The sequence below is a fragment of the Cydia amplana genome, chromosome 20, assembly GCF_948474715.1.
Source record: "Cydia amplana chromosome 20, ilCydAmpl1.1, whole genome shotgun sequence".
NCBI classification, from domain to species: domain Eukaryota; kingdom Metazoa; phylum Arthropoda; class Insecta; order Lepidoptera; family Tortricidae; genus Cydia; species Cydia amplana.
The window spans coordinates 3,777,449-3,790,586 of NC_086088.1; the positions used below are offsets into that span (position 1 = coordinate 3,777,449).

General features: G+C 38.5%; 1 protein-coding gene across 1 annotated transcript in view; it reads left to right on the plus strand.

Annotated features, from left to right (window-relative positions):
- Positions 1–13,138, plus strand: part of LOC134657471 (uncharacterized) — a 35,970-nt gene that overhangs the window by 17,069 nt on the left and 5,763 nt on the right. The window contains exons 3-5 of the mRNA XM_063513038.1: positions 2,968–3,323; positions 3,852–4,039; positions 4,856–5,045. Coding sequence (XP_063369108.1) covers positions 2,968–3,323; positions 3,852–4,039; positions 4,856–5,045 — 734 coding nt within the window. The remainder of the gene's footprint in view (positions 1–2,967; positions 3,324–3,851; positions 4,040–4,855; positions 5,046–13,138) is intronic.

A 13,138-nucleotide genomic window follows, 5' to 3' on the forward strand; every position in this document is an offset into this window, starting at 1 on the left:
AAGCGCTACTCTAACCACCCCAGCTCCTCCACGAAACCTAGCAAAGTCTTCAGGTTGCTAACTGCCTCCTTCAGTGTGCACGGAGTCCCTAGGTATTTGTTCCTGTATATACTTATTATACTTCTACCACTTCTACCGTCTACCTATAGTTTAAGAGAATATGTTTAGTTGTTTCCTCTTCTTCCATGCACGCTCTGCACATGGGGCTGTCAGTTGTACCCATATTATGTAGGTGTTTGTTTAGTATGTTATGTCTTGTTATTAATCCTACTATTTTACGTAGTTGGCTTCTTGTGTTCGCAGTAGAGAAAGCGATCTAAGCAACTTCCTAGTGTAAATTATATATATAAACATTATAAACCAAATCTGCAACGGCTAGCTGAAACACTACTAATACAGGGAAAATTTGATGTTGGCTTTGCCTCTTCATTGCGGAAGTGTTTTCTCAGGGCAGGAGTATTGAAATCAGTAACTCGACTTCAAAGTGGATAAATAATAATAAAATCATTTATTTCAGGCAAGGCCCATAAAAGTGTTAATAATAGGTACCTACAAAAACATAGTTTACACAACTACTTATTGATAAAGATTATACAATAGGTACCCAATGATTAACCAGTCCGCCGGACGGTATCGGCCTGTCAGAACAAAAATTTGACAGTTCTGAACAACTGACAAGCCGATACCGTCCGCCGGACTATTAATCAGTGGGCCCATTCAGACTACACCAGCATTACTGCTGCAGGAATGCTATGCAAGCTTACTGCCGACTGCAATGCTGCCTCAATTATTTTAAAATTTCGGTGACCAACATCAATTTTGATATTTTCGGCAGTACTCCATTAAAATTTCATATATAGCTGGTCAAGCAGATCTTGTCAGTAGAAAAAGGCGGCAAATTTGAAAAATGTAGACGCGAAGGGATATCGTCCCATAGAAAATTTGAATTTCGCGCCTTTTTTTACTGACAAGATTTGCTTGACCAGCTATAATTACCTTATTGACGTTGCCTGCAGTAATACAATCGACAGCAATACTACAGCAGTATTACGAGTATGCAGAAATCCACCTAGTTTTATATAAAAAAGTTAGTCTTTACTTACATTTCTCTTAAAGTTGACACCTATGATCACAACTCTTGCTCGTTTAGACAAACTACTGTTATATAAAGTTTAATGTGGCTTTTTGAATAGTCGGGATTTCTCGGAATCCTCTTATTTATTTAGGCACGTCTCCAATTGAGCAGAAGTTCGCGTACAGTCATCATTCCTATCTGTCGGGGCGTGTTGTTTACTTTGGAACTCTGCAGTTCTAAATTGAAGTTCAATTATTTTGAAAGACTTAATCTATTAGATTTTAAGTTAATTGAGTTTAGACTACGCTAAAGCCCCATTTAGACGGTTTAAGAACTTGCAAGTGACTTTCGTTGCCCGGTATTCGGTCGAATGGTATAGTTAGCAATATATCGAATATTGCATGCAAGTGCAGTAGCTATATTAAAATACACGCTAAAAAATATTTGCTGACATTTATCGAACTAAGTCAATAACGCCGGTTTGTGATGTTTCCATTCAGTTCCTTTTTAAAAATTCAATACACGAAAAACGCAAACAAACGATGTTTCGAGTAAATATAAATATTGGTTCACTGAAAACAGAAAAAAACACGTTAGTAAGCATATTTACATATTTACTAAGCGTACTTACTATACTTAACGTATACAATTGTACATTTCAATTTAATTTACTTATACGTAATTAGTACATAGATAATAAGTTATTATGCGACTTTCCTGTGGACGTAATAAAATAAACGGATTTTAAAACCTAATTTTCGTACTTGTTTTTTAACCTTCTTCTTCATCTTCAAATTGGTATGATAAGAGACGTAGAAAAATGTATCCAAATCGTTTTGTAATGTCCGCAGAAGGCTCCGGTTTTCCCGAACGTTTTTGACCCATTTGGTTTTACTACTTATCATTTGTAGGTCTCAGTGACCTCAAAGCGCTAACTTTCGGCTAACTATGCGAAGGGGTACGATTAGTTCTAGTCCAACTACAATAAACTTCAAACCAACGTTGCACACAGAAGGCTACATGTCTTGTAGAAAAGCACACACTTAGGACGTTTCTGTCGTGTTCCAACACACAAGATACAACACAATAAAACAGAGCTGTATAAAAGTCGAGTAACACGCTTATAACTTTCGCAGTAAAGCAAAGCCTTGGAAAGTTTGTGGGAAAACCAGTAGAAGCCGTTAGGATTAGGACGTGTTTTAAAAATCGTAGCTAAAATGTTTGCGACTTACAGAAAACTCTAGGACGGAGTATTCTGATTGTAATAATAGATTATGAATTTAATCTGGATTTGTTATGAATATCACATCCTCTTATTACAATGAGAATACACCTGCAGTATGCACTGCCTATATATTTAATCTACATTTAAACGGTAACTAAAAATTATAGAAGGACGTTTTTAAATAGGTTTAGGTGTTTTTTAAACAAATTATTTTGTAATGTTTACAGATTCTTATAAATTGGTTAACATACCTAACATAATCACTACATAGTATATAACAAAGCCGTTTCCAGCTGTCAGTCTATCTCTATGTATGCTTAGATCTTTAAAACTACGCAACGGATTTTGATGCGGTTTTTTTACTAGATCTCTATCTAGGATTAAAGAGGAAGGTTTATGTATAATTTGCTAACCCGTGCAAAACCGGCGCGGGTCGCTAGTTTATAATAAATTGCAAAACATAACATCGCATCGATTGCGGTGTTTTAGGCTAACTACGAGTAACTTAATAGCATATTTTGCAAATCTGCAGTGATATAGTTCATAGCAACCTTAAACTTTCTGAATATACTTGTTTATTAATTCTTCTTTCACTGATGACTTAATTTATGTTTTAAATACTGTGTGTGCATGTTTAAAGTGAAACAAATGCCCACCTACTTTCCAGGAATCGGCAGCCTACTCACCGGGCAAGACGGCAAAATCGACCCCGCCATGATCGGCTCAATGATATCCATGTTCGCCCAAATGAACTCCAATGAACCCAAGCAGCGTCAGAAACGGCAAAATAACGAGAAGCCAGATATAAACCTGGACAGCATCCTGGGCATGGCTTCCGGTCTCTTGGGGAACAAGAATGTGGCGTCCCTGCTGCCGGTTGTCTTGAACGCGTTCAATAGCTTGTCCAACCCGGATAATAAGGAGTTGGCTGCTGGACATAAGGACCATGCTGACTTCTTGCCACCTTTCTTGGAGAAGCTGCATCTTTATTGGGATCTTTTCACTGAATCTGAGTTGGGAAAAGTAAGTTTTTTTAACTTTTTTTTAAACATCCAAGGATACAACTGTTTTAGGGATAGTTTACATCCAAAAGTAGGTGTACATTTATGCAGTGACATTTCACTGTGTTACCCCAAAGCAGAATTGCGTACGGCATAACACTTTTATAATAACCATAATAAACTGAGAGAGATGTTTAAAGAAGAATCTAATATCTAGTCTTTTTAGAAAATGTTGTGAAAGCTTTTTTTTCTAAACCTTTGTTTTGCGGCAAGGTTAATAATACTACCTATATGATTTTGATTCTTCTGTCAGTTCATTGCTTTTCAATCCGAACGAGTAGACATTAATATACATAATAATACAATAACCTGTGCTGCGCCGAGCGTATTCCTTAGCCAAGCGGATTATAGGTACAACCATTAGGACTGACGGGCAAAGCTTTATAGTACAATTGTAGGTACCTACGTATGTCTATTCAGAGAAACAACGTAGCCATTTATGGGGAACCTGATCAAGGCTTAAATTTAATGAATAATATAAATTCTACAGGTGATCTGGGAGAAATCAGGCCTGAAACGGGCCCTGAAAGCCTTTACTGGCCCCGACGGCAGCCTGAGCTTCGAGCTGATGATGAAGAGTTTCGAGAACCAATCCTTCCGGAGGCACTGGATCAAGGCGGCCGCCAGATACTTGACCGATGTGGTGATGCAGATCGCGAAGCCTGAGGTTTATCAGAGGTTGGCTTTTTTATATACTACGTCGGTGGCAAACAAGGATACGGCCCGCCTGAGGGTAAGCAGTCACCGTTATTTATACGTCATAATTTCATAGATGTTTTACGATTAAAATAACACTTGGACTGCGTGTGCTATCAAAATCGTTGAAGACACTTGGTCTAACTCTAGGTATATTATAATCCTAAAAACTTAACATATAGTTGGTCAAACCAATTTGTTAGTCAGTAAAAACTAGGAAAACTATACTTATCCTTTTTTTTGGGTGCTAGTACTAGTGTAAGACAAAGATAGTATGATTCTCTCTGTCTATGTTTGAAATGATACAGTCCTTTGACAAACTATAAATTGGACTTCACCTTTCTCGCAATATTAAATTCATATTTCAGTATTTGGGTTACTAGAGTAGGTATAAAAGTTTCCAGTTGACTCTTGAAAGTTTTTGTTCATGGCAACACCGAGCTGTATTTTAAAATAAGTTCCCCCGGTTGCAATTTCAAATAGAGAAGTTTGGAATTTATTTCGCGCTTCAACTAATTTCGCAAAAATTGGACTTTACTATGCAAGCTTTAATAATTTATGAGCACATAGAATGGCCGATTGAAATTTACAATTATTCAGATTATACTTTAGATTTTAGATGTTATTGTGAAAAAAAATTCGTCAGCCGGTTGTACCGCGGTGGAAACACCGTCAGCTGGTCACATGAACATGCAAAAAAACTTTTTTTTGCTATCGCATCCCATATTTATACATATGGTTAATCAATCAAGCCAGTACTGTGTTCAGTAACCGTTTATTTGTCTCTTGTCATTCCAGGTACATCGGCGCCGCGGAATACATAATCAACAGCTTCTTGGACGCACAGGGCCTGCCTCGCAGCACCCACTTCAACGTCAAGACCCCAGAGAAGTCCGTCACAGTGCTCCTCAACTTCGTGCTCAAGCGGTACCTCAACGTCGACGCGGATGTGGCGTCGTACGTCAAACCCGCCGTGGATTACTTGAAGGTTAGTTGAGCTGGTATTATGTACACCCGGTCGCAAAACTGTAACTTGCGTACAAACTTTACAGGGTGCCAATAAGATAACTGAGCTTCCAAGTAATTGAGCTTTCATCTTTATTTTAAAGAAATTTCCTGAGCCTACTAGGTACCCTTTTATTTTGCAACAACAATTCTGTGTAAGACTCGTATGTTTTTTATAAATGCCCAACACTTACAGATGTGTAAGTTACAGATGTGTAAGATGTGTAAGTTGCAACTTTCCAATAAGTTGGAAAAGTTCTCGGAAATTTCAGGAAAAATATCACAAGAAACAAAGGCAACTTTTGTTTTGGAAAAATAATTCGCTTCCCATACAAAAATATTTGATGTTTCCGTAATTTTGCCACGAATAAATTTTGCAATTTTGGTAACTTTCCGACGGTACAGTCACGCCTAAAAATATCGATATGGACAAAGTGCTAAATAAAGCCAACAAGACAAAATAGATACGAATACGATATGTATCGATAGGTGTACCTACCTACTTAGTAATTAATTGGTCGTCCTATCGTCAATCATTCCTTGTCCTTCGGGGCTATTCATAAATTACATTTCAATTTGGGGGGCGGGTCTGGACATCGGATGATGGTAGCATGATGTAGAAGGAAACGGGGTCATTCGAAGCATGATTTTTGGATGATTTTAGAGGGGGGCGGGGGTCAAAAATCGTCAAAAATAGATGACGTAATTTATGAACAGCTCTTCGACCTAAAAAAGTGTCACCCGGTCTTATCCGGATCCGGACATTACTCCGTCCTTAATCATACTGCTAAGTTAGGCTCAATAGCAAGTTTTTACAGTCAAAATTTGGGCAGTATCTTATTTTCACATTAAGCGGAATAGCATTGATTTTTTTTCTCCGCTCCGCTGGATTACAACCAAATTTATTGATTTGTGGCGTCTCTTCTGTCACTGTCGGCATTAATTGTGTAACATATTGCAGGTAACTGTACCACTGACAAATCTTCTGATCGAGCTAAATAGCACATAATCTTTAAAAGAAAAATATACCTACATACTTACTTCACAAAACAGTTCAAAATGCCGATGAAGTTATTTACGGCACTGTGACCGTAAATAACTTCGTCGTGGAGGAGTTCCATTCTGGTCTGCAGGAGCATAACTCTTTAAACTCCGAATAAACTAAAGATACATGACGAAACTCTCAATCTCATTCTCGGTAGTCAAAATACTGGCAATCGTGGCTATAACTAGTCGCAAGATCTAATGAAGTTAATGATGTTTATCCTCGTTTCGGATACGGGTAGGTACACTTCTAATATTCCGCGTGTCCGTTACAACGGACATTGACATTAGGGCCATGTTGAATAGGATTACGCCTTCAAGGAATAATTTGTGTAATATCCAGTTTCTTTACCTATTAATTACCTAATGTACAGTCGCTATCAGATATATCGGAGCGGCCATGGTGTTCACAATATCTGAACACGCACTCTAGCACCCTGACAGTGACAATAGAGGCGTGTTTAGATATTTGTGAGCGCCTTAGCCGCTCCGATATATCTGATGGCGACTGTACGAAAGCCAAAACTCGCATCCCAGCATACTCAACTGGGTAGAAAATAGAGCTAGTAGGTAGAAGTTTTGTAGGTAGGTACGTAAAACTTCTACTTGGTAATTTTTTTTTGTCATTTAAGGACGTAGAAACAGAGTTAAAAGAGCCTTTCGCAAACCTTCGTCAAACTATACACAACTGAGTTAAACTTTTGTTGTTGCTTGGTACACTTTTCTCATTTAGGAAGTTAAATGGACCCAGGGCGCGTAACGTACAGACAACTGCAATAATATCTTACACAACAAAACGTTTTATTGCGGCTGTTCTTTTGATATGGTATTTTTTACCTGAAGGTGACTTTCTCCAAAGTCTCCAGGAGCCCGTTTCTCAAAAGCTTGTAATTACTTGTAATACAAGCGGAAGTCCCTTTCTAACAAAGGCTGTCAAAAAGTGACATCCGCTTGTATTACAAGTTGAGAAACGGGCCACAGAACAACGTTATTAATATAATATTTAAAACCTTCGCGTTTTAAACACATATTAACTCACATTTATAGACGGGTCTAACGCGAAATTTATTCAATTACCTTTATATACCGACGTTTCGACACAGGTTTCACTGGTCATGGTCGCGGCCAACTGATGTCCCAGCAAATGTAAAAACAGAGATTTGTGCAACTACCCGACGAAAAGTTTATGAAAAAGTTTGGGGTAAACATCACATTTTCAAACCAGCCACTACACATAATGTTAATTATTGTCAATAGTCCGACACGCAACACTCACAATATCCACGCACACGTCCGAAGATAGATCCTTTGGCTTTAACTTCTGTATCACTGGTTCCCAAGTTGGCAGTGTTGGCCGAAAGTTAATGCGAATTGAAAATGTTGGCCATTAACCATTATAAATTGAACCTTAAACCGTATCGGACGATTATAGTTTACGATTCAATTTATAATGGTTAATGGCCAGCATTTTCAATTTGCATTAACTTTCGGCCAACACTGCAAGTTGGCGATAAGTTGAATCCATCCTCCCTATTAAAATTCCTGGGGTGTTTCTTGATTTCAATTGCTTCTCGCACAACTCGAGGATAATAATGGCGTTCAGTGGAGACAACTTTTGGTCTATGCAACTCAATCCAGTGATTTGTGCCAGATGTAAGAAGATGTTCGGCGATTGCGGATTTGTGTACTTGGCGATTTTTAAATAAATAAATAAATAAATAAAATAAAAAGTCATTTATTGTCGCTAAACACAGTAACAAAATAAAACAAAAGGAAAAAGAAAAAAGAAACAATAAGCACATAATTTTAAGTCCAATAGGGTTGCTGACTGTATAAATATATATATATGTTTAATTATAACTATGTAGAAGGAGGAGTTAATTTGAACGTGACGTCGTGCGTACGTTTCATATTACACTAGTATCTAACCGTTACGACAGTTCGAGAAAAAAAAAAGAACTTGATTTGACCTGACAGTCAACCACCCTATAAGGGCAATAAGCATTAATTACAGCAGCAGCACGGCTAGCACATGATGGGCGCGACAGTCGACAGGCGAGAAAATGCCGCGACATAGAGCTCTCTCGCGAATCGGTAGCATAAGAACCGCGCGACAACCCGCTGTCTCGCGGACAAATGTCAAAGCGACATAATTTTGTCGTTTGACAGTTCCACGCGGGATACTCTCGAAAATCGTAGCACTAGTGTACTATGGGAGACAAAATGTCCCGCGTTTGAACGTCAAAATGAGAGAAATTGTCTTCGAGGCTAGAGGGTCGCGACAAGCGCATTTGGTCGAAGTTTTGTTGACTTTTGTTCTAAAAGAAAGATAATTTTCCATATTTTATATTTATTTCATACTACAACACTTTTTTGTTTAAGTATAATTTGAATCTTGAGTTTCATGATCATGCCATTAATATCAAAATGATTATATTTTTTCACAATGACTTGTTTGTTCTCTTAAGTTAAACGAAAATCCGACAGAAAAAAATCTAAGCCTAAGATTGTACGATCACGACCACATCAACAAAGCAAACCTTTGGTGGCGAATTGACTGGGGGATAATTAATAGAAACATAAATAATTGATACAAAAATAGTACATTGCTAATCCGCGAAACAATTACGTGCTATCAATCAGTGCTAACCCGTTATATTTACTTACACGCGTATTTTTACATGCAATTATTGTTGACAACCTATATTATGTCGCTCCTTAGGTGTTTCCATTCATTGCGGGATATAAACAACACAATCCCGACCTGAATATTGCGATCAACCTTACTTATAATAAGTAAATGCAAAAGTAAATATGTACCTATGTACAGTCAGCAGCAATAGTTGCTAAGCGGGCGAGGTGTTCAAAATGATCTTGACGCGACTTTATTGTTAAGAGAATAAGAGCGCGTCAAGGTAATTTTGAACACCTCGCCCGCTTAGCAACTATTGCTGCTGACTATATGCTACCTCTTGACGCTTAATCCGCCGAACCGATTTAGACGAAATTTTGTGAAACATCATTCCACAAAGAATGCAAATAATGAATCTGGCAGCTCAACTCTACCTCCACCTCACAGAAGACCACAGCCGTAATACTTACTTTGTAGTGTACGAGTTGGTACTAGCCTAATCCTTAAGTTACGATTCCCACCGACCGGCTAGAGTTGGGCCGCGCCGGAGTGCTTTTTCAGTGTACCTATTACATAATGTGTGGCAGAAGCGATAGAATCCGTCCGGAGCCATCCGATCCGCAAGCAGCCGACCGGCTTTGGGCATACAAATGTGAAATGCGCTCCGACTCCGACGAATCGTACTTAAATCTGAGTACCTATCTCAAAAAGGTCAAAGTAAATAAAATCATTTAAAGTTTTTGGTAGTATTTATTTAAAAGTCACATTATTTGAGAAGTGTTATCAACACTCGACTGTCCTTGCACGGAGTAGGTTCCCAACTTGAGCCCTTCTATGTCCTCCGTGATGGCAGGAGGGCTGCGGTTAGCAGCAGCATGCTTAGGTGTAGAGAATACCTCCGTGTTTGATGACAGGCTTGTGCATGATTATCATTCAATCTATCTTCGAAGCCATAAGGGAGATATGTCGGGGATTAGCATAAGATATTTAGTCTGTAAATAAGATTTAAAAGGAATGTAATTTTTTTGCAAAAGACAACGGAAAAGAGCTTTATGAAGATTGAATTGTGTACGTACTTACAACTTGACTTCTTCGTAAAGATGGTATTTTGTTAGCCAAAACTTTTAACAAAACGCCAATTATTCGTAAGGAGTTGTATTTTAATGATTAGGTAGGTAATCTTTAGATAATTATAATAATATATCCCAACTTGTAACGACAAAGCGAATCAAATTTTGATTGACAGTATTGACACTGACATTTTCGACTTAAAAATAATATTTGCTATTTCTTATTCTTCATACTGCGAGAAAGAGACAAAGTTATCGTGACTAGGGACGCTCCGTTTCTAAGGCTGACTATTCATTACTTATCCGATTATTATTTTACCGATTCAGTGTTGCCACGAATGAAAAGTTTGTTCCATGTATAAATGGCCACATTGGCTAAGTCGCGCGCGGGATGGCTCTCTCTCGTGGAACTCTTTTCTCGATGTGCGAACTCATGCTGCCAAAATCGAGGAATTGACAGATAGAGATAGAAATTTGTGACGGGCGACTGCCGTCTCTCGCGGCGCGAGCTATCCCGCGGGTAATCATGTGCTAGCCGTGCAGTAAAGTAGCGATAAGTATAAATACATCTATTAATAATTACTTATCTAATAGGTATAACATTTAGAACTATTTGTTAACATATAAATACCTACTATTTAAGTGCGACAATAGGCTCGGGACTCAGCTTGTGCCGCGAGTCAGGTGACTGCACAGCGCTGTTTTTCAGCCCGTACCTGTCTCTTTGCGTATATAAAAGAAAATATGAATTGCTAGCTATAGGGGAATACATGCCTTCATAGCCTGTATTAACATTTAAGTAGGTGTTCATTTAAATCTAAATTTCAATTTTCTACCTATAGAAATATTTGTTCACGTCCAGCAATGGGGCCCTAATATGTTTTACTTTAATTTGATTTACATTTAGGTAAGTGTACATTGTTATGCAACTAATCATCGTTCACATTATTGTTCCCTTAAAAGAATTCTTTTAACATTATTTTTGAAGGTTGGTAATGACATATTAGTACGGAGAGGGGGTGGTAAATCATTCCATATTTTCGAGGCACGATAGCTAAAACTTCCTTGGAACCCTATAAATTTATGCTTTGGTACAATTAACTTATTAACATGCATACTTCGAACTCCTCGGTCTTTATCTTTTGGCCATCTAAGCTTTTTAAACAAATACTCAGGTCTGCGAGTTTGAACAATTTTATATACCTGTGTTGCTAGATGTACATGCCTCCGCGCCGCCATTTTTAGGGATTTCTTTTCATTAAAGAAAGGCGTGACATGCGCGCGCTTTGGCACGTTGTAACAGAATCTAGCACACGCGTTCTGTACCCGTTGAATAGTTCGTGCGGTCTTCGCATATAGCCGGGGCCCATAGACTATATCGCAATAGTTAAAGTGTGACAAAACTAAGGCTTCAACAAGGGTTTCTCGTACCTTTTCTGACAAGTGCTCCCTTAAAGTATAACGGGTCTTTAAACGATAAAATGCGTTTCTAACCTTATTATTGACATGCTCACAAAAACGTAGTTCGCTATCCATTAAAATGCCTAGGTTTTTTGTAACATTAACCTGTTCAATTATTTGATCATCAACTTTAACAATTAGATTATTTTCTTTAATTTTCATACATTGTCCGGTAGTTCCGAGGATCATGAATTTGGTTTTTAAGGGATTTAAAACGAGCGTATTTATAGCCGACCATCGCGATATTGCGCTTAGATCCAGATTTATTAGACTTTCAGCCATTTTTGTGTCACAGCTTTTGAAAGAGTAATAGACCTGGGTGTCATCTGCATACAGGTGTATCCTACAATTTTTAACGCACTTCAGAAGATCCGCCGTATACAGCACGGCTAGCACATGATGGGCGCGACAGTCGACAGGCGAGAAAATGCCGCGACATAGAGCTCTCCCGCGAATCGGTAGCATAAGAACCGCGCGACAACCCACTGTCTCGCGGACAAATGTCAAAGCGACATAATTTTGTCGTTTGACAGTTCCACGCGGGATACTCTCGAAAATCGTAGCACGAGTGTACTATGGGAGACAAAATGTCCCGCGTTTGAACGTCAAAATGAGAGAAATTGTCTTCGAGGCTAGAGGGTCGCGACAAGCGCATTTGGTCGAAGTTTTGTTGACTTTTGTTCTAAAAGAAAGATAATTTTCCATATTTTATATTTATTTCATACTACAACACTTTTTTGTTTAAGTATAATTTGAATCTTGAGTTTCATGATCATGCCATTAATATCAAAATGATTATATTTTTTCACAATGACTTGTTTGTTCTCTTAAGTTAAACGAAAATCCGACAGAAAAAAATCTAAGCGCTGTACGACCACGACCTCATCAACAAAGCAAACCTTTGGTGGCGAATTGACTGGGGGATAATTAATAGAAACATAAATAATTGATACAAAAATAGTACATTGCTAATCCGCGAAACAATTACGTGCTATCAATCAGTGCTAACCCGTTATATTTACTTACACGCGTATTTTTACATGCAATTATTGTTGACAACCTATATTATGTCGCTCCTTAGGTGTTTCCATTCATTGCGGGATATAAACAACACAATCCCGACCTGAATATTGCGATCAACCTTACTTATAATAAGTAAATGCAAAAGTAAATATGTACCTATGTACAGTCAGCAGCAATAGTTGCTAAGCGGGCGAGGTGTTCAAAATGATCTTGACGCGACTTTATTGTTAAGAGAATAAGAGCGCGTCAAGGTAATTTTGAACACCTCGCCCGCTTAGCAACTATTGCTGCTGACTATATGATACCTCTTGACGCTTAATCCGCCGAACCGATTTAGACGAAATTTTCTGAAACATCATTCCACAAAGAATGCAAATAATGAATCTGGCAGCTCAACTCAACCTCCACCTCACAGAAGACCACAGCCGTAATACTTACTTTGTACTGTAAAGTTTGTAGTGTACGAGTTGGTACTAGCCTAATCCTTAAGTTACGATTCCCACCGACCGGCTAGAGTTGGGCCGCGCCGTAGTGCTTTTTCAGTGTACCTATTACATAATGTGTGGCAGAAGCGATAGAATCCGTCCGGAGCCATCCGATCCGCAAGCAGCCGACCGGCTTTGGGCATACAAATGTGAAATGCGCTCCGACTCCGACGAATCGTACTTAAATCTGAGTACCTATCTCAAAAAGGTCAAAGTAAATAAAATCGTTTAAAGTTTTTGGTAGTATTTATTTAAAAGTCACATTATTTGAGAAGTGTTATCAACACTCGACTGTCCTTGCACGGAGTAGGTTCCCAACTTGAGCCCTTCTATGTCCTCCGTGATGGCAGGAGGGCTGCGG